Source organism: Acipenser ruthenus, chromosome 30 (assembly GCF_902713425.1).
Source record: "Acipenser ruthenus chromosome 30, fAciRut3.2 maternal haplotype, whole genome shotgun sequence".
NCBI lineage: Eukaryota > Metazoa > Chordata > Actinopteri > Acipenseriformes > Acipenseridae > Acipenser > Acipenser ruthenus.
Window position 1 is genome coordinate 3,924,974 of NC_081218.1, and position 23,207 is coordinate 3,948,180.

The window sequence follows — 23,207 nt, forward strand, 5'->3', positions numbered from 1 at the left end:
ACAAAAAATTAACTCCTTCGGAGTGCTAACTAAAGTTTCAGGAACAGCCCTGTCTAGCCCGGGACAAGGGTGGATACCAATTCTACATTGACACCCTGGAACCAATATGACAGACCAACACACTGCAATCATTAGAACGCAAACAAAGAGATCAACTAGAAACGGTGACGTTTTGTGCTGAGTTTTTAAGAAAGTCATGAGATGATCTTTAACCCTTCGCTACCCTTCCTCCAGACCACAGTTCTTTGGATTATCACTTTGTATTGTGGTCGCTGCAAACTCATTTTCAGGGTTAGGCAAGATGCTTTGTAATTAGCGAGTTGTGGACATGAACTGTCTGGAAGAGACCCCTTCTACCCAGACTGGAAGCGTATCAAAGGACTTCCGGGTTTTACATGGCAGGGAAATAATACACAATGGCACAGCCATTTATAAAAAATGTATACCTTTATTCTTCACAGCTACCAACAAATAAACAGACTTCCCAGTGGGAATTAAATGTGTGTGCAGTCCACGATTTTGTATTGGAACTGACATAAATGAAGAATGACAAGGGGTATCCGTTGCATTCCTTGACTAGCTTCATATGTCTGAGTAAAGTAGAGGTGCAGTTGTCCACCTCCCCAAAAAGGTGTTAATTTGATATCAATACAAAACTAGCGGATATGTTTGACTAACAAACATTTCAGCCAGAGCCTTCTAGTTCACTGAAGCAGGCAGTGGTCAAAATATGTGTCTACTTTACTTAGATATTGCCCCAGTCAATCTACATATATTCATCTATCCCCAATGATAGATAGTGTAGGCAGTGAGGTCTCCTGCTAATTGCAGCCCCAGCAGAATGACAGAAGTACCTGAAACAAGCAGCCACACGTGTTCAGTTCTCATGGAGGCTGCTTCCTTCAGGTTTCACTGACATACACGGAACCAGGGCACAGAGGGGGGTCCTCATAAATCACACGTGTTGTTGAAAAGGTTAAATATTTTAATTAAATTGCCTATCCATAACACTCAAAAGTAATGAACTCTCAAATACTTGTATCAAACTTTTAGAAATACTAAACAACTCAGGATTGACAAATGCAGTCCAAAAAGTTTAAGGGAGGCTGAAATGTTGGCAGAAAAAAAAAACAAAAAAAACAAAAAAAAAAAACACCGCAGACAGACAATTTTGTTGAGTGCAACAGACAGTAGGACAGATATACCACAAAAGGGAGCCCTTTTTTTAAAATGAGGAACCCAAAATTCATTAAAAAATAAATAAATACAGGTATGTAGACAGGCATCAGATGTAAAAAAAAACCCAAAACTTTATTGCCAAGCTGTAAAAACAGCTGGATACACAGAAAGCTCCAGGTACAGTGTCTGCCTGGCAGACTCTGGGTGCAATGCTTTATAGAATAACTGTACAGCGTATAGTCTTTCAGCCAAGCACACTTCATCATCCCACTCACACAAGCAGCCCAGCACAGGAATTCCAGTCGAGACTTTACTGGGGAGTGATAATCAGAGCTTTAAGAGCAATCTTACATCATTAGCACCAGCAAATGGATCACTGGGTCCCCCTAATGTAGTGAGGAAGTTACGGGACTTATTACATCATTTAGACTGAGAAGGGTTAAGCTGCCTCTGCTTCCCAGTACATTAGTGACAGGGTACCTAGAAAGCCCCTTGTCAAAACAGGATGCAATTTAATAATGACTTTCTTTAGCACGTTTAGGAGTCTGTTCATGCTTACCTTTCCAACACACATCTAGGAGAAACAGCCGATACAGACAACTCTAACTGTGCTTTTAGAACATGGAGGGGAACCAGATAGCAATAGACCTGTTCCTTCCTGTGCTGTAGGTCAAACAAGTTAAGCAGAATGGGAAAGCCGTAAAAAGGTATTAAATCCTCAGTTATCACAGTTAAGCAAGACCCGATATTTACTAATTACAGGGGGGGCTGGAAAAATGCTGGCCTCAAGTTAAAGAAATGCATATAGAAAAATAAAATAGACCTCTTGTACCCTCACCTTAAAACAACAAGGTACAACAATATAAAACTGTACTAGAACTAGCCCTGCTTATTTCTTGGCGAAGGAGATCTTCATGGCGTTGCTCTGCGTGATCTTGAAGCCCTGCAGTGCATCTCGCGCCGCCCCTGCCTGCACCTCGTTATCAAACTCCACGAAGGCGATGTCGTGACGGCCGGGCACCAGGCGCACCTCCTTGAACCCAGGGAACCTGGAGGAAGAGGAGGAGACACGCTGATCAATAGGAGACAAACTTCCCTCGACCAACACAGGATCAGCTCGTTTAAAAAGTTCATAAATTAAACTCTAAATTCCAACGACTATTTGAAATGCTTTGCATTGATGGGTCAGTCTTCATGGTGCTGGGACAAACTGGGGTTTTCAAAATGTCACATCTGGAAAAAAGTATAACTCGTACCATATTAGCAATGACATTCATTGCTTCATTCATATACTCAAATGACTGCGATACAAACATCGTTATTTTGGCAACCAAACATTTGAAGCAGGTTTGCTTGAATATTCAAATTTTTGTCCCAGCAGTAATCATTTTAAGTTTCAGCATCTAATAACTGACTATTGTATGTGAATGTACACAAATGTTGAAAACACACAACTAACAGACCAGAAATGCTAAAATCATGGGACAGTTGGTAAATGACTAGTCACACAAAAGGTTTAAACGTTTATTCTACTAAATGCCTGGCTTACCCAATATATTTAGCAAAAGTGTTAATAAACTAATAACACGCAACAGCACAATCAAATACAAAAACACAAAAGTGCTGAGGACCTTGTTTAGTAGTTTCCACCATCTCTGCAGAGATGTCCTAGTAGAATAATTTATAGAAATAAGAAATGTGAGCCGACGGGAATGGGCAGGATACTTACTGGTTGAAGAGCATCGACAGCATGAGCTCGTTGGTCTCCTCTGGCAGGTTGGTTAAAAACAGGATGTGATTGGGTGGGTTCTCGGGTACCTGGGACAGACAGGTGAACAAAGACAGGTTTGCAAACCCATTCAAAAAGTTCCTTTACAGAGACACTCAAATCAGAGATGGAAATTAAAGCTGATTGCAAAGCATTTTGATCCATTCCGGTTTTAGTAAGAGTTTAATAAAGACACCTGAGCTTATTACATATACACTATATAAATAAAGAATGTATTAATTAATGAGTGAAACTGCTATGCAACAGGAGTCTTACTTCCATCTCTAGACACAGGTATGGTTGAGTTTGCTGAAGACAGCAGGCGTTAGTTGCACATTAATTTAAGATAGTTTGACAGTCAACTCATGCCACTCACCTGCTGAGGATGAGGCATCTGTCCTGGCATCTGTCCGGGCATCATCTGCCCAGGAGCCATGCCATGAGGGGGCATCTGCCCAGGTCCCATCCCAGGCGGAGGCATCATGCCAGGGGGAGGCATGTAGGGAGGCTGCCCTGGCATCGGCATCATGCGGGGAGCCTGGTTCATGGGCGGCATGCCCTGCAAGAACACACACACACGACAGGCATGAGAGAGGCACCAGGCAGACAACCAACAAATACTGCTTATGAGGAGAACTCCACAGTGGGGACACTGCGTAATCGATATGCAGCAGTGTGGAGTAGTGGTTAGTGCTCTGGACTCTTGACCGGAGGGTCGTGGGTTCAATCCCCGGTGGGGACACTGCTGCTGTATCCTTGAGCAAGGTACTTTACCTAGATTGCTCCAGTAAAAACCCAACTGTTTAAATGGGTAATTGTATGTAAAAAAAAAATCAATAAAAATAATGTGTTATCTTGTAACAATTGTAAGTCGCCCTGGATAAGAGCGTCTGCTAACAAATAAATAAATAAACACCATCAAGATTCTGAATAGACTAAATTCCCTACAACACCACCAAGCAGTTAAAGACTTGCCCTTTAAAAAGAACAGTCATGGCTAAAGATCATTTCAATAAACTCAAACACATCATGTCATACACAGAAACCCATACATTAAATTCTGAATTGAAATGTTTGTGGATTAGTTTCCAGGACACCTCCCGATTGCAAAAACCTGGTTTGATGAATGCATGTTGCACAGTCTTTCTGGAAAGGAGAAATCTTTCGTTTCAAACATTTACCTTCTGTATTCTAGGACTTTGTCAAGTCCTTTTTTTACTTTCTGAATTCCAGCAATTATTGAGTGCAAGAATCAGGGATGCATTACAGGTTCCAAACATCTTCATGGACAGAGCTCACAATGTTAACTTCAGGTGATTTGGCAGTATTTTAGGGCAGCACCAGTATGAAGGGAAAGGCATTAGAAGCATGGTGCAGTAAAGTAAATGGCTCTCACCGGTACTTGCGCTGGCACTGCGCTGGCCACAGGTACCACACCTCCAGGCACAGCCTTCTTCCCTCCCACCACCTCCTGACCCTTCACCTTCCTCTTCTCCCTCTTCTTGTCCCGCTCCACGAAGGTGCCCTTCACCTTCGCGATGATGTCAGAGTCCATCTTGGAATACTGGATGCGCTGCCGGGAAATCAAACAAATCATTCCAGTCAGTGTTTAGCAGAGCCAAGTCTGCCTAGTCCGTTTCAAACTGTGCTACAGTAGATTGAAATGAAGAGTACATCCAGCTAAAAAATAAATAAATAAATAAAAGTCCAGTCAAGAATCTAGTCACTATGTAAATCTCATGTTTTCTTGCATGACAGATGCATTTTATTTATTATAAAACTGCATTTTTATTCAAACCCATGGATTAACATTTTCCTAATCCCTCCTTGGATTTTTAATTGTGGCGCTTTAAGTTTCTCTTCACAACTGCCCTCCATTCCTTGCTTGTGTGTCAGAGTTCAAATTCGAAGGGCCGGAATCACGTTAACACGATCATACTGAAGTGGGCTTCTAGGAACGCGATTGTATAAATACATCAATATTTTTCAACAAAACTCAGGAAGTATTGCAAGGTCCCTCGGGTCATAGAATAACACATTTTTATACATACATCTAAGCTGAATACATAATAAATAAATCAAACTACAGCCAAGGAACACCTGGTCCTGGGGGGGGGAGCATCCCACTGCAATGCTTGGTCCTGAAAGGGCTCAATCGTTCTATGGGTTTGCAAGTACGGCTCACACCTACAGCATTATGAAGGGGGCTGGTGCAGGTCTAGTCTCATCTCCCCAATGACGGAGACCCCAGTCCTTCAGTACCTACCATGGGCTTGTCGTAGAAGGGGAAGCCCTGCATGGAGCGCAGGGCGTTGGAGGCACTGTTCACCTCCTTGAAGATAACAAAGGCCTGGCCCCTCATCTTCAGAGAGCGAGACACCAGGATGTCCAGGATCTGCCCGAACTGAGAGAAGATTGCGTACAGGGACTTCTTCAACTCTGCAAGCAAGGAGGAGAAATAGGTTTTGATTTCACACTACAGGTAATGGAAATGACTGAAGAAAAGCTCAATTTGTTAACCTAAGACAAGACTTGCATTTACCATACGCAGATAAGAGTAATGCATTCTACTCAAGACTAAACCCTAAGCATGGGAAGCAAAAAACCCCTTCAAGCCACCAAATCACTCTCATTATTATTATTATTATTATTTATTTCTTAGCAGACGCCCTTATCCAGGGCGACTTACAATCGTAAGCAAATACATTTCAAGTGTTACAATACAAGTAATACAATAAGAGCAAGAATACAATAACTTTTGTTCAAGCAAGGTACAAGTGTGACAAACCACAATTCAATAATACAGCAGATAATAGTGATAGTTACATCAGGATATGATTAAATAGTGATAGTTACATCAGGATGTGATTAAATACAAAGTACTACAGGTTAAACACTTGGCAGATTACAGTATTCTGAAGTACCGGATTAAATGCAGTAAAATAGGGGGCAGATAAGAGCAAAATAAAGCACATTTACATGAAGGGTGATAGCGTCCCAGTATACAAACAGAGGAGTTCTACAGGTGCTCTTTGAAGAGGTGAGTCTTAAGGAGGCGCCGGAATGTGGTCAGGGACTGGACAGTCCTGACATCTGTAGGAAGGTCATTCCACCACTGCGGAGCAAGGGTGGAGAAGGAGCGGGCTCTGGAACTCTCATTCCATTTGCCTGCAGGTCACTCTTCACCTCACCTGTAAAGCAACACCTGTAGGCTCTCTCACCTTTGGTCTTTTCAAATGTTGTCCTGCATGGGGACTGGGGGTCCCTGCCATTTAGTATTAGTTCAAAAATGGACTTGCTCTGCCTGCACTGCACCCAGTCCCATTTTATTTATTATTTATTTCTTAGCAGACGCCCTTATCCAGGGCGACTTACAATTGTTACAATATATCACACTATTTTACATACAATTACCCATTTATACAGTTGGGTTTTTACTGGAGCAATCTAGGTAAAGTACCCTGCTCAAGGGTACAGCAGCAGTGTCCCCCACCTGGGATTGAACCCACGACCCTCCGGTCAAGAGTCCAGAGCCCTAAACACTACTCCACATACATACATATAGGCCAATGTAAATTGTTTTATTGTATAAAGAGGGCACTTCACCAGTTCAGTATTTCACATTTGTCAGGTTTAATAGCAAAAGAGGTAGCACTGTACATGTACTTCATAGCTACTCAAGATGTGTTAATAAAATGGTCAGACTCCTGCTCCAGCTGATCTAAGCCGATTCAGGGAACCCTGCAATTGAGAACACCATTTAAAGTGACCCAGAGCCTGGAGTTTGACGTTAAATAAATTGTCCCTCCCTTACAGTAAACCTACAGGTGTGACCCATTATGCTGTGGCAAAGTGTGATTATGTAATGCATATCAGAGTTACTCAGGGCCTGATCGTTCAAACTCATTTCAATAATATACCAAGCAAGGGGCGTTCTGGGTGCAGGGCATGAGATTTGTCTAGATAGAACAACGATTTCAACAAGTTAAGATTCAGTATTCAACCCAGTGCCCTGAATGTGAAGACACACTGCATCCCCTATAACACCCACCCACCCAAAGTGTCCTGATGTGAAGACACACTGCTCCCCTATAACACCCACCCACCCAAAGTGTCCTGATGTGAAGACACACTGCTCCCCTATAACACCCACCCACCCAAAGTGCCCTGATGTGAAGACACACTGCTCCCCTATAACACCCACCCACCCAAAGTGCCCTGATGTGAAGACACACTGCTCCCCTATAACACTCACCCACCCAAAGTGCCCTGATGTGAAGACACACTGCTCCCCTATAACACCCACCCACCCAAAGTGTCCTGATGTGAAGACACACTGCTCCCCTATAACACCCACCCACCCAAAGTGTCCTGATGTGAAGCCCAGACTCACCATCCTTCTTGATCTTCTCGTTCAGGTTGTTGATGTAGATGGTGTGGTTGGGCCGAACATCTTGCATCGCCATGACTCCCAACTGCACCTTTCTGCAACCCAAAAAATACATGATTTACCAGGGGGTTAATTTAAACTCAAAACGCCCTACGAATTTCAAACCTTAGGATTAAACTTCAGGAAAACAAACAACCACTTTCTATAAAACTATTAAAATAAACATTTCTGTACAAGACTGCAGGTGTCCAGTATTCAATTGTATGTGGAAAAGACCAGACAGTTTGAATATGAAATACATTGTACACTTACTACTTTGTAAGCACCAAGGCTAACACACACACTTTTGTTTTTATATATATGTAATATAAACACACACCTCTAAATAAAACTCAATAGCCAAGATTAGAAACACGAAAGGGCATCTCAGTAAATTCAATGACTTATTCTGTTTTTGATCTAAAATCACCCAACCGGTCAAAACAGTGAAATACAGCATGCACAAAAAAACACAGTAAACAGCTAGAGGCCCTCTCCCAGCATACAGTGTGCGCGTTTAATAAAAACTAGACCAAAGAAAGTAAGCCGGCAGAATCGAAAACCGTGCCAAGACATATGTTAACGCAAACTGGGTGCGAGTTTTTTTTTTTTTTTTAATTGGCTAGTATTTCTGGTACACAGTTACCCGAAGAACGTGTTAAAAAGAAGCCGGCTCGACACTAAGAAAATGAAACACACACTCTCGTCCCGGCTCAACCCTCCACAGAAGCTCACGAATGAATGAAGAAACCAAAATAATGTAATACTGTCTCTAGACCTATATATTTTCTACACAATGTACTTCCGTATTTAATGCCCGCGTTAAACTGAAAGGGTTTTTTTAAAATAGAGATACTTACAGATTAATACACTGAAAACCCAACACCACACAAACGCTGCGGCCCACACTACTCACAGCACTAACTCCACCAGAGCGCCTATTTAAACAGGAATAAATGCAGCTTTATTATTGGGCAAACCCACTATCAATCTGCTTAAAACTCCGCCTCTAATAACACCTGCCTTTAATTATTGGTAGCAATTCCTATCAATCAAATACACCCCGCGCGTAGCCCATCATGATTGGGTGGTATGGTAAAATCCCGCCTTTTCTTTGGAATACGCTATTTTCTGTTGGGACGCTACAGTGAAAAGACTCCGACGAAGATTTTCAGTTCACGACTCGATTGTAATTTTTTGTTTCAAGTGTTTTCTTTCGTCAAAGTACTGTCCAAAAGTCTACCTCAAATGAGCACATTATAATCATGTCTGTGTTATTTTCAGTCTGCAATATAACTGATTAAAAAAGATGCAATAAAAAATTCGAATCCGCTCTTGTTTGTTGCCGTCCGTGTTTTTAACTGTGATGCACCGCAGTTTACATTTGTTTTGTTACGACAAAAGTCTTTAATATTATATTGACGGCGTGTGCGTGTTTTATTTGTAAATAGAATGACGTGTTGGAATTATCGACGATGAGTTTTAGACTCAATCTGTTAATATTAAGGGCTGAGACTTTAATTGGCATGCTGAATTGCATAAAGTCCTTTTATGGGATGAGAGAGCATGGTTAAGCAGAGCACACACGCTACAGGTTTTTAAAGGTAAACTAAGATATATTTTAAAAATGTAATATAACCGAAGAACAAAGTTTTCTTGATGTAGCCCGTCATTTCCTAACCTTCACACATGTAGGCTATGTGGTATGAGTATATGGAAGTTTCTATTGAAAATATACGTTAGCGGTAGCAAAGTTGTAAGTGGCGTATCATATTCGTGTTGTTTAATAAACTGTGATCCTACTATTGTACTGCAGAACACCCATACAGAAGTAGGACCTGCAATAGTATAAGTTATATAAATACTGATTATTAAACTTTAATGTGTTGCAGTTTTTTCGTCCTATCACACAGCACAGTACTATTAGTGCATAAGCAACAGGAAAAATAACAAACACATTCATTTGCATAAAGTCGACGCCATTACCTTCATATGGCACGCTGACATTGTGAACTATTTTTTATAGTTTACCGTCAGGCACATCCAATCAAATAAGCGCATTTCAAGTTCCCGGGGGGGGGTGTCTGAAGGTACTGTCCCATGATTGGATGGGCTGTATATTCAGAACAGCACACACTTAATAAAATCCGCGAGTCCACACAACTGAATTGAATACTATATTGTATCTTGGTTGGTTAAACTATGTATGTGTTGATTTCCTATTTATGGGTTGGGAGAAGGCCATACAATGCAATTATATCAAGGAATATAAATGTGGGGCTGCAGGACATACTCCTCTCTTCCACTGCTTGCACATGGCACCAGCCCTGAGACCCTTTTCACCCTCACCTGTGGTTTATGTTTCATATCATTGTGTCCCACATGACATATAGCTGCAATAATACTAACCGAAGGAGATCTAAATGTATTGCTATTCAAATCTTAACAGCAGACATGACGACGAGTGCGAGTGACGGTGCTGGACGGTGTCTGATTCCCCCTCCCCCTCCCCCTCCCCCTCCCCCACCTGCCTCCTCCGCTCTCCCAGGAAAGAAGAAGCTCTACCAGGCCATCGCTGAAGGAAAGGCCCCGGTGGAGGGGGACTACGAGGAGCCCCGAATCCTGCTCAGAAACAGGATGGACAGGTACGAAACCAGCTAAGAAATAAATAATAATAATAATAATATGCAAGAAAAAAAAGAAAGAAAAACTGGCCAAACATTAATAAGATATTAGCCCAATACAGTAAAGCCAATGGCTGTTTAAGGTCCTCATTCAAATACTAGGGACTCCGTCTGCCACACTGCATGGGGAAGATTTTGCATCAATCTCCACCAAGCTTTCATCACACACGGCTAGCCTCCTGTAGACCTTTCACTTGGCATTTGGCTATAATTTGACAAACTCTGCGGACCCAGGGAATGTGCCTGCACTGGTTTGTGGGAGTTCTCAAACGATTCACCTCCTGTGCAGTCCTAATGCCTGCTGGATAAAGAGGCTTTTCCAGAGCCATTCTGGAGGAAGTTACTGTGATGCATGAAGCAGGGTCTGAGAGTACTGTACTTTACACCCGCAACACTGATATTAATTCACTGTCATAAAATAGCTTCACAATTATGTTTTTCTTTTTACTTCCCCTTCAACTTTTAATGATGTTTTTTGCAAAAAATCTGAGGTTCTTTTTACAGTTACTCATTCACTGTGTTTTTTGAGTTGAGCTGCTCTTCAGTTAGAATTTCCTGCCATAGATACATCAGGTCAAGTTTGCTGGCATGGCCTGTATTACATATTTATATGGTAGGGCAGCTAAAACTGAAGAGCAGCTGCTGAACTCATAGTAAAGCCTTAACACAGACTTGTGAAAAATCAAAAAACAAAAACTATTTGAGCAATTGTAATAATGTAAGAGGCAGGAGAAAGCTACTTACATTGTAGGGTTTTAATGAGATATTTGCACAGCGATGCTGAGTATATTGTTAATAATGTAGTAACCTGTTGTTTTCTGCAGTTTCAGCACAGACCTGCAGTGGCTCCTGTATAATAAATACGTGCCCTCTCTGATTCAAGACGGCCCTCAGTAAGTATTGGCAGAGTTTCAATGACACTGCTAGCCCGCCTCGAATTCCTGCAGCGATTTCAACAGAAACCACCGAAGCATATGGAAGCCAAAAACACTGACATGGTATAAAACTAGCAAGAGCAACGTGGTTGCAAGAAGGAGCTGTTAAATTGTGGCATGATTCCTAGCCTGGCTGCTGGTTAATGAGCCCAGCTTAAAGTTTATTATCAAATATAATGCAGGACACAAAATAAAAGCATAATCAGACAGTGCACATGCTGTTGAGTTGCTATACACTCACAGTATAGCATTCAGATCACTGCAATGAGTTGTACATGAACTGTATAGTTGGCTCATTGGTTAAAAAGTACCTACAGTGGGACTTTTTGAGCAGCAAAGCAGGTATATTTATACTCTTGATAAAATCAACAATTATTGTGTGTTTCAGTACTTCTTTTGCCAGGTTATTGGTGAACTCCTGACTTTGTGTCTCTGTGTTCGCTCAGTCCCTTTTGAAGTGATGTTAAAAGGCTTTGCCTGGACTTTGTGCCTGGGCCAACACTTCTCAATAATACAAAGTCTAAGACAGAGCTACTGTATGAGCAATCCTTGCAGCTGGACAGCAGTGGCCTAATACAGGAGTGGAAGGTGCATAAGCAGTAATGTGAGGGAGAGCTGCTAGACATTGCAGGGTTTCTATTTCCTGTGCAGCCCCTGTATGTCCCTTGGTAACCTCTCCCCTCCTGCGCCCTGCCAGGTGTGGGCTGGTGGCTCTGTGGATGGCTGGCCAGCTCCTGGCACCCCGGGACAGCATTACCCTGGAGCAGCTGGTCAGCGTGGCCGTGCAGAGAGGCTACACTGCACAGGGGGAGATGTTCTCAGGTGAGGGGGCTGGGTAGGGGTGGGATCATCCTCTGAAGTCACCATAGTGTACGTATCATGATCAGAAGATCACAAATGCATACCCTGATGTGTGCAAAACTACGTCGTCTCCCCGTATGCAACTGAGCTGCCTGCCAACTGCCCTCCATATAAAAGACTCCATCATATCTCTTTAGAGGAAATGTGGCGTGTGTAGGATGTGCAGTTAGAAAGCCATTCAGCCAGCTGCCATGTCAGACTGTTTCATTAGGGCTGAGCTGCGTCTTCTCTTCTCTTCCAGCCTCCAACATGGGGCTGCTGGCAGAGGAGGTGTTCCCCTGCCGAGCTCAGCTCCTCACCGGGGGGATGGGAGGAGAGAACCGGGCTGCTATCATCAGACACCTCGCCACAGGCCTCCCCCTCCTCATACCGTATCCTTCAGCAAGGAGCAGCTCTCTTCATCACAGCATTAGCAGCATCTTGCTAGTTTTATTCCTGGCTGAAATTTTTTTTCTTATTTTTTTTAGCACTTTTTATGATGTTTGCAAATTGTTCAGAGTGGTCATTATTTTTTTTTGTAGTCTTTGATAAGTCTGTGCTAAGGAGCTTTCACCTGAGTTCAGGAGCTATTCTTCAGTTCTACTTGCCTGCCAAAGATATATATTTAACACATGCAAGATCACCCGAAGTGTCTTTATAGAAGAGGCAGCGCCATCTAGTGACCTGCCACTTTGGGTTGAGTTTCCATTTCTGTGCACTAGAGGGCGCTGGTGCTTACTAATAGAAATACACTTGTGCTGATGTAGCCTGCGTTGAACTGCTTCCTTCTCTCTAGATCCATTTTCGTAAGGAAAAATAAGGGGTTTGTTTTTGTTTCTGTTAATACAAGCCTTAAGTTGAGTCTCACAGCTACGATGAGGATTTCAACCACCAGCCGTGTCTGAAGAGAGGGCACAGATCGCACTGGGCAGTGGCTTCAGGTACGTCTGACCGATCGCTGTGCCTGACTCTCGCGCCACACTGTTCTGCAATTAATCTTTTTTTTTTTATAGTGTCCTGTGGTTAGTATGTAGTATGTATGTTAGTATGGGCTCCTGTTAACTGACATGGGCAGTGATTTTGAGGATCCCAGTCTTCACTTAACTCCTATTTTAATTTTGAAAGGTGAAAAAGCACCTGTTTGGTAATGTGAAAATAATTAATGAGTGAGGGGAGAAAATGCTGAGAAAGATTGAAACAGATCAAAAGATAGCGAATTTAATTAGACAGATTAATCATGCATGTTTAGGGGGGCCAGTCTCTGCTGCTGTTCCTATTGAGAACTCCTGTGACAGTGCTGTGTGTCTGTGTGCAGGTGTGCTGCTGGGCGTGCAACCCGGCTCTCTCACAGGGCAGCTCCAGGCTGATGGGACTGTGCCAGGACTCTTTTACCCCCCCTGCCCTGGCCCCCCCCCTGCAGAGAGCAGGGAGGTGTGTCTGCTGGCTAAGCAGGGGAAGAGCCTCCGCTACCAGCTGTGGGGGTTCACCGAGGTGCAGGACAGCAACGCACAGCTAGGAGAGCTGCACCCCCAGAGAGAGAGCGACGGCACTGTCTACGTGCTGCCAGAGGGGGGCGTGCGGGCGGGGCTGTGTGGACAGGTAGTGCTGCTACAGCCTAACACAGACAGCAGCACAAACTAGAATAGAACTGTGTACAACTATTTCATGCCAAATGTGTTAGTTGGTACTTTTTAAAAGTCCCTATAAGGGCCATAATTAAAATGTAAGTTGGCACACAGATAACCAAGAACCTTCTCCGAATACACTGAGTGCTTTTAATTCAATTTTGCAATGTTTATATATTTGTAAACAAGTGCTCAAAGATATCTTGTTCATTTTTGTATTCAGGCTAAGGAATGCTTGTTTCCAGTAATTACTTTAGCAATGCTCAAGTTGAGCTCACCTCTGTTACACAGGACTATACTACTGTATTCTTCAACCAAAGATATAATGTATTGGTTGGGGGGTTCTGTCTTCAATGTATTTCAAAGGAATAAAACCAACCCAGAAAGCTTCAATTAAAACCCTTTTTTGTTAACTGTGTGTTGTACATGCCTCCTACTTGACTGGCTGTGTTTTGCTAGTTCCTGTAATGATAATGAACTCTCCGTTCTCCGTTCTGAGACCTGAATGAAGCTGCTTTTGCAGAGCGAAGGCAGGGGAATGACTGGAACAGCACAGTGCTCACGGAGGCAGTCAGGGCATTAGAAACAAGTGAAAAAGACAGCACAGTTCAAACAGGCCACTTGTGAGGTTCCAGTTTATTGTGGTAGTCTAGCTACAGAACGGTTATTATGTCAAATTCTCCCAGCAGTACAGTATAGAAGAGTAACCCATGCATATTCCAGTATTGTTCCAGTGAACAAAAAATAACAACATTTATAAATATGGAAAAGATTACAACAGGAAAATAAGACAAAATTAACACAAAACCTCTTGTAAACAGTTCTGTACATCCGGTTTTGAGATCAGGGCTCAATGGAAATGGTCTAAACAGTAGATCTTAACAATCGACTGCCTGAAAGTCATGCTAAATCCCTTGCTAGAGACAGACTCCAACAATATTAATGTTATTAGGTAGAAATACAAGCTGTTGGTGATTCCCTCTCAACAGTTTTTCACTTTCAAACTGGGACTGAAATTGAACAGGGCAGTCATGCTGTGGAGGTTATAAAAAACAGCTGGCTTATGAATTGGAAAAATACGTACCCTATATAAGAAATATGCTCAAAAATAACTACGTCTTCCTCAATGTGTATGATGATATGGAAACCTGCATTTTGTAAAAACATGTTGATATCATTCATATCTTCAAAATGCTAAAAACAGAAAGGTAAAACCAAAACAAAAAACACAGACTAACGTTTCAGCGTTAGTGTGCACTGCAGGCCCCAAGCAAAACGAGTCTGCTTGACTTAGTTTCTTACAGTTTCAAACAATGCCTCTGGACTTTACAAGTTGAAAGGCAGAATTCCAGTTTCCCCCAGCAGTTTGAAAAGACTATTGAGGCAGCACCACTTATAACAATCAATGAATATTTACATTGAAGAATTGATATAATTTATATATATATATATATGAACAAAATAAAGTCACAGCAGAGGGAGCAGGGAAGCGTGAAGTCTTTACACTATGATACAGTTCAACTTGCTGTACAACTATGTATAAAAAGGATGGAATTGAGAAAGCAACCACACCCACCACACAGGAGCATTAGCACTGGCTGATGAATGAGCTAGCAAGGCAGAGCTGGTGAACTGCAGTCAATAGACTCAGTCAACTGAGAACTGCAGCAGACCTTTCAGTGCATTTACTGCATCTTTGAAGCACTTTTCAAAATGCTCAATATTTTTTAAATGACTTTGTCAATGTATTTTTTAACTTTCTTACAGATCTTTAGAAATTGTCTATACATAAAAAAAAGTTATGTATTCAATATTTCACTGTATGTGGGATATTAAAAATAGTTTGATTGATGTAATCTTCCAGATTTTAACGTGGTTTTTAGTGTAATATGGACCAAAAAAGCAAGACTTTTCAAGCACTGCTTACACAACAGGCTTCAATTAATACAAAGCCTGGGTCACCTAGTTGTCAATGCAAAGCAACGTAAGATTAAACTGCTGATTTTTCAATGCAGTGATTTTAAACACAGTTCAAACTTTAGAAGCTGACTATTAGCACTCATTTTAGGGGCTCCCTTCCCTAAGGCATCATCAGGCAGTGCTTATCAGGGTCAGTGAGGTGCTGAACTCTAACTACATATTGAAAAGGTTTGGTTCAGATTTTCTTTCTTTTCTATGGTAACATATCTGTATCCCTGATAAAGTAAATGACAGTGTTACAATCCTGAAAGACTTTTTGGAAAACAGCTATATAACTTACAAAATCAGAGGGTTAGTTTTCATTGACATACTATTGTCAATGAACCACACCCTAATCCTAATGCAAAAGGATTAAATGGTAGTTATAAAATAAATAAAACTATTTACAAATTTTGAAAGAATAAAAACAACAACAAAAAAAGCTTGGTCTAACAGAATTCGCACAACAGTGAATCCCCTTTTATCAAAACTTTTTACTTACAGGTACAATTTGCATCATTTTTTTGGAAGAAATGGAACACAGCTGGTAATGTTGCACGAGCCAGCCATAAACCCCATGGGGTGTAAATGAAAGACACTGAAGGCCAGGGTTAGATTCCCTGTCTTGTGTAGTTTGTTACACTATCCTCATGATTCACACGCTCGCATTAGCACTAATCCTGGGCTACTGAATGTTACTTTAGATAACGTAGTTCTACCAAGGACTGTAAAACACCACCTCAATGAAAAGACCACACTGAGGTGCACAGCAGAGAGAGCCTGTGTTCCTGTGACAGAGGTGCATTCTGGGTCTTCGGCACAACAAGAGATCTCACACATGGCTTGCTCGGAGGTACTTTTTTTAAAGCAGGTTAAATGTAGTGCATTTAGGGTTGAACAACAATGCCTTTTTCAATGATAGTTTATCAGCTTAAAACAATTCTCTTAATCAGGTTTTAATTCTTATTCATTTTGACCCCCCCCCCCTCCCCTCCCCCCAGTAGTTTTTCCTCTCTCACACACTTGCTTTTTCGTTTTATTGGCTTTTCAATAAAGCCACACTACTGTCCTCTCTCACAACAGAGGGGGGCTGTATTTGAATGATTTTCCAATGTCCAGTTTAATTACATGGCACTTAACAATCCTCTCTTTATGGAAGGCTGTCTAATGTGGCACTGATCCTATTGTTCCAACCCCAATTTAAACTGCACAGTAGTTAGGCATGAGTTTACCAGCGTTGAAAGACATTGACTTTGCAAGTACACAGGAGCTTGGCTTGACCAGTTCACATCGATGTGGGAGACAGTGTGATTGTTGGCCCCTTGTCTATCCTAGCATCATTTACACAGCAGATTAGCCGTCCCAATGACGATACACAGGCCTGCAAATCATTCACAGTGAGCTCCTACAGACTGCCCTGTATGACAACAGCCCAGCTTTATATTGAGGAAACTTTTCAGCAAAGTTCACGCGTGAATTTGGCCCCTCCAATCATATTTGGTGTACGAAAACAAGTCACTTAAGGTTTTAGCAAGAATTGTCAATGTATTTTGGTGTTGTACACTTACAGCACAAAACTATACAGACAAGGACGTCTGATGAACATGCTTGTCTGACTTACACAGGGTTGTTTGTAGCACCACCCAGTACAATACTGTGCTGTTATCACATTGCCCACAGCCCTGGACTTGACAGGCTGGGATTTCTTTTTTAAAGCTGTGGAACTTATTTATCATTTTTCAAAAACAAAAGCCAAAAGTTTAGATGAACATATGAAGGCTTAATATGAACTTATCTGCCTTGTTATAGGGGGTTTACAGTTTCTTCTTGCGTAGCAAAACACTAACTTTAGAAGCAAAGGATCTTAAGCTTTAACGCATGAGGTATTATCAAGTATAGAACTACGGTGGCTCATTAAGGACAGGGGAAAAAACTAAAAGCCAAATTCTCTGGGTCTTGACATTTGAAAACTTTGTGTTAGGATAACAAGATTATTTATCCTGTGATCGTGACATGCGTAAACGCTGCGTCTTCAATAAGCCACCTTATAGAACCGTTTCAGAATATCAAACATAATGCAATTCATCCAAACCAGTAGCCCTGGAGTGAAAGCTTTGGGAACAGGGCCCCCAGACACTACGAATACAGTCTGGGTTAAAGTCTTATGAAAACAGCCCGGGTTCAAGTCTTATGAAAACAGCCCAAGATCATTAGAATTTCGCTTTAGTCCAAGTACCGTCTGTATAAACCTCTCTCTGTCAGATTTTTAGTTTGTACGCTGACACTGCGACCCACAACAGCCCCGATATATAAAAGCAGCTCTTTCCAAGGTGCAATTTGCACAATTATTTTACCTTAAAAGAAAACACACCAGCGCTGTTACAAATGTAGCTTCAATTTGTGCAGCATTGTCAGTTTGATTTTCAGAAACATGCATGCAAAATTGCAAGGAGTAAAGAGCTGGATAAACCCGGCACATAGGAAAACAAAAGTACCCATAAAATACCCACTGAAGTAATTTGCATGTCAACTACCAAATAAAAATGCAATTTTGCAATACACAGGCAGAGCGATGTTTAAATAAATTATAAAAACCTTGCAGCTTTCCAGTGTTATAGTGTAGTATCCTTACATTAAATTAAAAAAAGGAACAATACATATTTTTGCTTTATCCTTTTTTGTTAAAAAAAAAAAAGTCTGTTAAGGCCACTTGCGTGTTTCGTTTCTCTTAAAAGAAAAACTAAAAAACAGTTTGGTCACGATACTCCAGACGCAAAATAAACCTTCTGTTTCTTCTTCTTTCAGAATGATTTGAGATTCCAGGCACATTGTCTCAAGGTTGGTGCTCAGAAACAGCTGTGTTGAGCCGGTCTGTCTCCGAGGCTGCAAGGTCTTTGGAATTTAACCAGTTATTAAAAAGAGGAGCAGTTCACTCGGGCACCATGGCTTCCATGATGTCGACGAGGTTGTCCAGCCCCCACAGGTAGCCGTCTTCTCGGTTCCCCTCCACCCATGGGATCCGGTGGTCTAGCGTCTCCGAGTCTGGCAGCTTCACCGTCTTCCCAAAGTCAATCATCCACACACGGGCCAGCCCTGTGCAGTCATGGACGAAAAGCAGCGAGCTGCCCACCACCTGCAAACACACACACACACACACAGTGAATCAGAGCCAACGCACACACAGTTACTGTTATAATGTTATTCTGACTTCACTGTTTCTACGTTATTTTTAACCAGGCAGTCACTTGAGATTAACAATCTCTGGCCAAGAAGACAGCAAATAAACAAACATCACATCCCCTCTCCCTCTACCTTGTTAAAGCTTCCTATTTTAAAACTCACCTCGTGTGATTTAAAGAAGTCAGATTTTTCTAATTCTGTTCGGAGCTCTTTCAATGTCGCTAAATATGTTTTCTGAAATGAAAAAAAAAAATTGCCAGTCAAATTACGAATCTGACAGAGGAAGAAACACACAAGCAGTGGCAGGAGATATTCTGATGTGTTTAATTTTTAGTAAGAAGCTGGAGTTAAACTGTACATTATTTAAATCTGGTGGATTATTTAAATCTGGTGGTACTTCCAGTATTTGTAGAAAGCAAAATAAATCCATGAATCTTATCTGTTTTGCACTTCCATATGCAGTTTTGAAAGCACATGTTGTAGCACACATTTGAACAAAGTAGTTTAGTTAGAAAGCATGATATCTGGTAGTATAGTTAGAGAAAGCTGTCAGTCCTAGGGCACCTCAGCAGTGTCTTCTGGGTCATGTTACGGGCTGAAAGCATGCCAGCCAATAGGCGGAAGCAGCTGATTGGTTAATAAAGAAGCCGTTCAAGGTGTTCAAGGCTTGCATCATATATATATATTTTTAAATGGTGCAGTACCATGTGTTTCTATCAAAACTGCACATGTGAGACCTATATAACGAAAGGCAATGCACAACAGGTCAGGCTTATGGCGCAGTCTTGCTTGTCACTGGTCCTGACAGTTTGCCCTCCTCCTCCTCGCTCACACTCACCAGGACGCTGATGTTCCCCTCCACAAAGTCCTCAAACGCTTGCTGCACCTGCTCTCTGTGTCTGGTTTTCTTGAAGTTCGTGTTGCACGTGCCGTCTGCTTTCTGCAAGAAACAGGAACTGTTTCAGTAGGCGGGGTCCTTTGGGCCTGCATACAAACCAGCTGGGCTCTGATCAGCACAGCTCTTAGTAAACAGATAGCTGACCCCCAGGGAATATCAGCAGGTTATTGAATAAGAGCTGAGAACGGTTATATACCGAGCACATCTAAATATTCATTGAACTAAATATAAACGCACCACACTGCAGAGTAATCTACACATATCAGTATCAGTATTTTACAACACAGAACTTTCCTAAATTCATTTTGACCCGCTTTGTTTAGAAGTGAACCTGTGCATTTATTCCATGATTGTCAGTAAATAATGTTTTAATCTAATTTGCTTTTGGGGATGATTTGTACAAAATTGCATCAACATTGTGAATTTTACATCCCTAGGGCTCAGAAGGTGCTTTCTCCTCCCTCTTGGTCAGAGCTTGTATGCCTCATCATAGTGTTAGTAAAGTACAGTATAAAGGTCAAATGAAATAATGAACCGCTGTGGGACCTGAATGGATAATGAATGAGTTCAAACAAACAGTTTAGAACATGTCTCTCTGTGTGTCTCTCTCTGCGTTTGTCTCTCTGCGTACGTCCCTGCCTGTCTCTCTGCGTACGTCCCTGCCGGTCTCTCTCTGCATACGTCCCTGCCTGTCTCTCTGCGTACGTCCCTGCCGGTCTCTCTCTGCGTACGTCCCTGCCGGTCTCTCTCTGCGTACGTCCCTGCCGGTCTCTCCGCGTACGTCCCTGCCGGTCTCTCCGCGTACGTCCCTGCCGGTCTCTCCGCGTACGTCCCTGCCGGTCTCTCCGCGTACGTCCCTGCCTGTCTCTCCGCGTACGTCCCTGCCGGTCTCTCTGCGTACGTCCCTGCCGGTCTCTCTGCGTACGTCCCTGCCGGTCTCTCTGCGTACGTCCCTGCCGGTCTCTCCGCGTACGTCCCTGCCGGTCTCTCTGCGTACGTCCCTGCCGGTCTCTCTGCGTACGTCCCTGCTGGTCTCTCTCTGCGTACGTCCCTGCCTGTCTCTCTGCGTACGTCCCTGCCGGTCTCTCTCTGCGTACGTCCCTGCCTGTCTCTCTGCGTACGTCCCTGCCGGTCTCTCTCTGCGTATGTCCCTGCCGGTCTCTCTCTGCGTACGTCCCTGCCGGTCTCTCTGCGTACGTCCCTGCCTGTCTCTCTGCGTACGTCCCTGCCTGTCTCTCTCTGCGTACGTCCCTGCCGGTCTCTCTGCGTACGTCCCTGCCGGTCTCTCTCTGCGTACGTCCCTGCCTGTCTCTCTCTGCGTACGTCCCTGCCGGTCTCTCTGCGTACGTCCCTGCCGGTCTCTCTCTGCGTACGTCCCTGCCTGTCTCTCTGCGTACGTCCCTGCCCGTCTCTCTCTGCGTACGTCCCTGCCGGTCTCTCTGCGTACGTCCCTGCCCGTCTCTCTCTGCGTACGTCCCCGCCTGTCTCTCTCTGCGTACGTCCCTGCCGGTCTCTCTGCCAGTCTGTGTGTCTCACCTTGATGCCCTCGATGCGGAAGCCCAGTGAGGCGGTGGAGCTCAGGGTCTCTCTCCACTGCATGTAGCGGGGTTTGAGCACGGCTTGCTGGCTGCGCTCCTCGGGCGTGGGGGCCCCCGGGTCCACAGCGATCATCTTCTCATACATGTCGGGCCGCAGCTTGGGCTTCTGCCGAGCTTTCACCAGCTCATCCTCCAGATAGGTCCTGTAAGACACGGCACACTGGTCAGCACAGTGCTCGGAGCCCTCGACACTGCAGACACTGCAGCCAGACCATCCATCTTCCTGCTTTTTTCTTTTTGTGTTTCAAAATGTAGCTCTATTGAGTGTTTGAGAGTTATGGATGGAATCTAGTAAGCTCACGTTCAAGCCACAGCAGGGTTGACTTTATAGTCCATCTGCTTTGACTCTACTTCCATTCTCCCCCACTAGGTGGCAGAAGCAGCCTGCATTTAAAAAATTATAAATTTCTCCATATATGCAGGGGAACACTTGCATTGCAATACTATAAAACCCAGAAATATCTCTCTCTCTCTACTTGGTTGGTAATATTAAGCAAGGATAGGTTATCTAAAGAAAGTAATTTAATCTATTAAACATTCAATAGTGCTAAATTTAGAAAAACTTTCAGTGACAATCTTTCTATTACAAGTCTTTCTTAAACTGACTAAAACCTCATTTTATCAGTAATTATTTATTTTATCCGTTTGACAAAGAAACGCATCTCCCAGTACACACAGAGTGAGATTACTCATTCAGAGTGATTAGCTCTTAAGGTAGGGCTAAGGACAGGTCATGTGTATGTTGAAGACACTGAGAAAGACTTTGAGTCACATTCGTCAATTAATTTATTGAGCTTCTTTTAGCATTTCTGTTGAAGACACTGAGAAAGACTTCTAGTGGAAATGTTTGTCATTGAATTTATTGCGTTTCGTTTAGCATTTATTATTATTTATTTGGCAGATGCCTTTATCCAAGGTGACTTACAGGTGTTACAGGGCAGTAAAGGGTTACAATGCAAGCTTCATATTTAAATACAGTATGGTTGCAAATAATACTACTAAAATACAACATGAACTAGGATGCAACAAGTTTACAAACTGGTATTTCTAAAGAGAACGACTTTGTGTTATGAAGCTTGCTCACCTTGTGCCCATCTTACAGTCCATGATATTGGGGGAGTCGAAGTCAGCCAGCAGGTCCTCCATCTGGTTGTAGGTCTCTCCCTCCTTCTCCACCAGCCCGTAGTACCCCGGCACGTAGGGACGCAGCCTGTCCAGCATCAGCCCCTCCAGAGAATGATGCTCACACTCACAGTACTTCTTCAGGATCTTCCCAAATTCACTCGCCTTGAAGTTCCCTGCACAGAGTCCAGTACAAACCATTAACCATGCACTCGCTGCCTGCTGGAGGAATCGGCTCCAACACCTCTACCTGTTCAGGGTTTCAATGGGACTCGGGAGCACTCTGGTTCTGATACACCCCAAGCTCTGCACACTTTGGATTCAAAACCATTCCCAAAGGATCTAGTCCTTGTGCATGTAAACGCATGACATTTTCAGTTATAGTTCTTCCTGTCTCACACACCTTTTTTCCCCTGTCTGATGGCATTCTGCTTTTTCAATAAAGCCACACCACTGTCCCCCCTCCCCTCTCTCACAACAGAGAGGTGACTGAATTAAAGTCATTTTAGATGAATACTAAAAGTACAGGAAAGAGGGGGTTAAAATCCTAAATGTTCTAGTTAACCCAAGTTACTACTACCAATTCAGCAGAGAGTAGGATGAGAGAGGGGGCTGTGTGGTCCAGTGGTTTAAGAAAAGGGCTTGTAACCAGGAGGTCCCCGGTTCAAATCCCGGCTCACTCACTGACTCATTCTATGACCCTGAGCAAGTCACTTAACCTCCTTGTGCTCCGTCTTTCGGGTGAGACGTAGTTGTAAGTGACTCTGCAGCTGATGCATAGTTCACACACCCTAGTCTCTGTAAGTCGCCTTGGATAAAGGCATCTGCTAAATAAAGAAATAATAATACATGGAATCTGAGTAAAAGTAACTCTTTAAAATGGAAGGTAGTTGGGGCACATGGTGTGTTAAGAAGGAACAAGTCTTGATGGGCTGAACGGCCTCTTCTCATTCCCAAACGTATGTTTCTTATGCAAGCTGATAGCCTTTT

The 23,207-nt window shown here is 42.9% G+C and overlaps 3 protein-coding genes across 4 annotated transcripts in view; 1 reads left to right on the top strand and 2 right to left on the bottom strand.

Annotated features, from left to right (window-relative positions):
* Window positions 1-1,285: 1,285 nt before the first annotated feature.
* Window positions 1,286-8,367, bottom strand: LOC117395287 (U1 small nuclear ribonucleoprotein A-like). The gene is made up of 7 exons (XM_033994171.3): window positions 8,237-8,367; window positions 7,341-7,432; window positions 5,214-5,386; window positions 4,344-4,520; window positions 3,324-3,506; window positions 2,909-2,997; window positions 1,286-2,228 (listed from the first exon to the last, which is right to left on the bottom strand). Exons 2-7 carry the CDS (start codon window positions 7,411-7,413, stop codon window positions 2,069-2,071), a joined length of 855 nt encoding a protein of 284 aa, XP_033850062.1. The 5' UTR covers window positions 7,414-7,432; window positions 8,237-8,367; the 3' UTR covers window positions 1,286-2,068.
* Window positions 8,368-8,709: 342 nt separating this feature from the next.
* actmap (actin maturation protease) lies at window positions 8,710-13,873 on the top strand. Of its 2 annotated transcripts, none has more exons than XM_059005037.1 (7): window positions 8,710-8,980; window positions 9,829-10,021; window positions 10,885-10,953; window positions 11,693-11,817; window positions 12,098-12,227; window positions 12,706-12,776; window positions 13,151-13,873. In XM_059005037.1, the coding sequence occupies exons 2-7, from the start codon at window positions 9,831-9,833 to the stop codon at window positions 13,474-13,476; spliced, it is 912 nt and encodes a 303-aa protein (XP_058861020.1). In that variant the 5' UTR covers window positions 8,710-8,980; window positions 9,829-9,830; the 3' UTR covers window positions 13,477-13,873. The 2 variants fall into 2 exon arrangements, with proteins under 2 accessions (XP_058861020.1, XP_033852911.3); XM_033997020.3 differs by having other exon boundaries at window positions 8,712-8,980; window positions 9,826-10,021.
* A 204-nt stretch (window positions 13,874-14,077) lies between these two features.
* The window catches only part of LOC117397396 (inositol-trisphosphate 3-kinase C-like), a 56,980-nt gene continuing 47,850 nt past the window's right edge, over window positions 14,078-23,207 (bottom strand). The window contains exons 4-8 of the mRNA XM_033996203.3: window positions 22,180-22,393; window positions 21,034-21,238; window positions 19,438-19,539; window positions 18,762-18,833; window positions 14,078-18,552 (exon numbers count right to left, since the gene is read on the bottom strand). Of these exons, the coding sequence (XP_033852094.1) occupies window positions 18,349-18,552; window positions 18,762-18,833; window positions 19,438-19,539; window positions 21,034-21,238; window positions 22,180-22,393 (797 nt within the window). The 3' untranslated portion in view covers window positions 14,078-18,348. The remainder of the gene's footprint in view (window positions 18,553-18,761; window positions 18,834-19,437; window positions 19,540-21,033; window positions 21,239-22,179; window positions 22,394-23,207) is intronic.

Coding starts and splice junctions, on each gene's coding strand:
- actmap (XM_059005037.1), top strand. CDS start 9,831: ATGACGACGAGTGCGAGTGACGGTGCTGGACGGTGTCTGATTCCCCCT. Junction 12,228..12,705: donor GGCCTCCCCCTCCTCATACC/GTATCCTTCAGC, acceptor TGAGTCTCACAG/CTACGATGAGGATTTCAACC. Junction 12,777..13,150: donor GCACTGGGCAGTGGCTTCAG/GTACGTCTGACC, acceptor GTCTGTGTGCAG/GTGTGCTGCTGGGCGTGCAA.
- LOC117395287 (XM_033994171.3), bottom strand. CDS start 7,413: ATGGCGATGCAAGATGTTCGGCCCAACCACACCATCTACATCAACAAC. Junction 5,387..7,340: donor CGAGAAGATCAAGAAGGATG/GTGAGTCTGGGC, acceptor CCTTGCTTGCAG/AGTTGAAGAAGTCCCTGTAC. Junction 2,229..2,908: donor CTGTCGATGCTCTTCAACCA/GTAAGTATCCTG, acceptor CTCTTCCTCCAG/GTTCCCTGGGTTCAAGGAGG.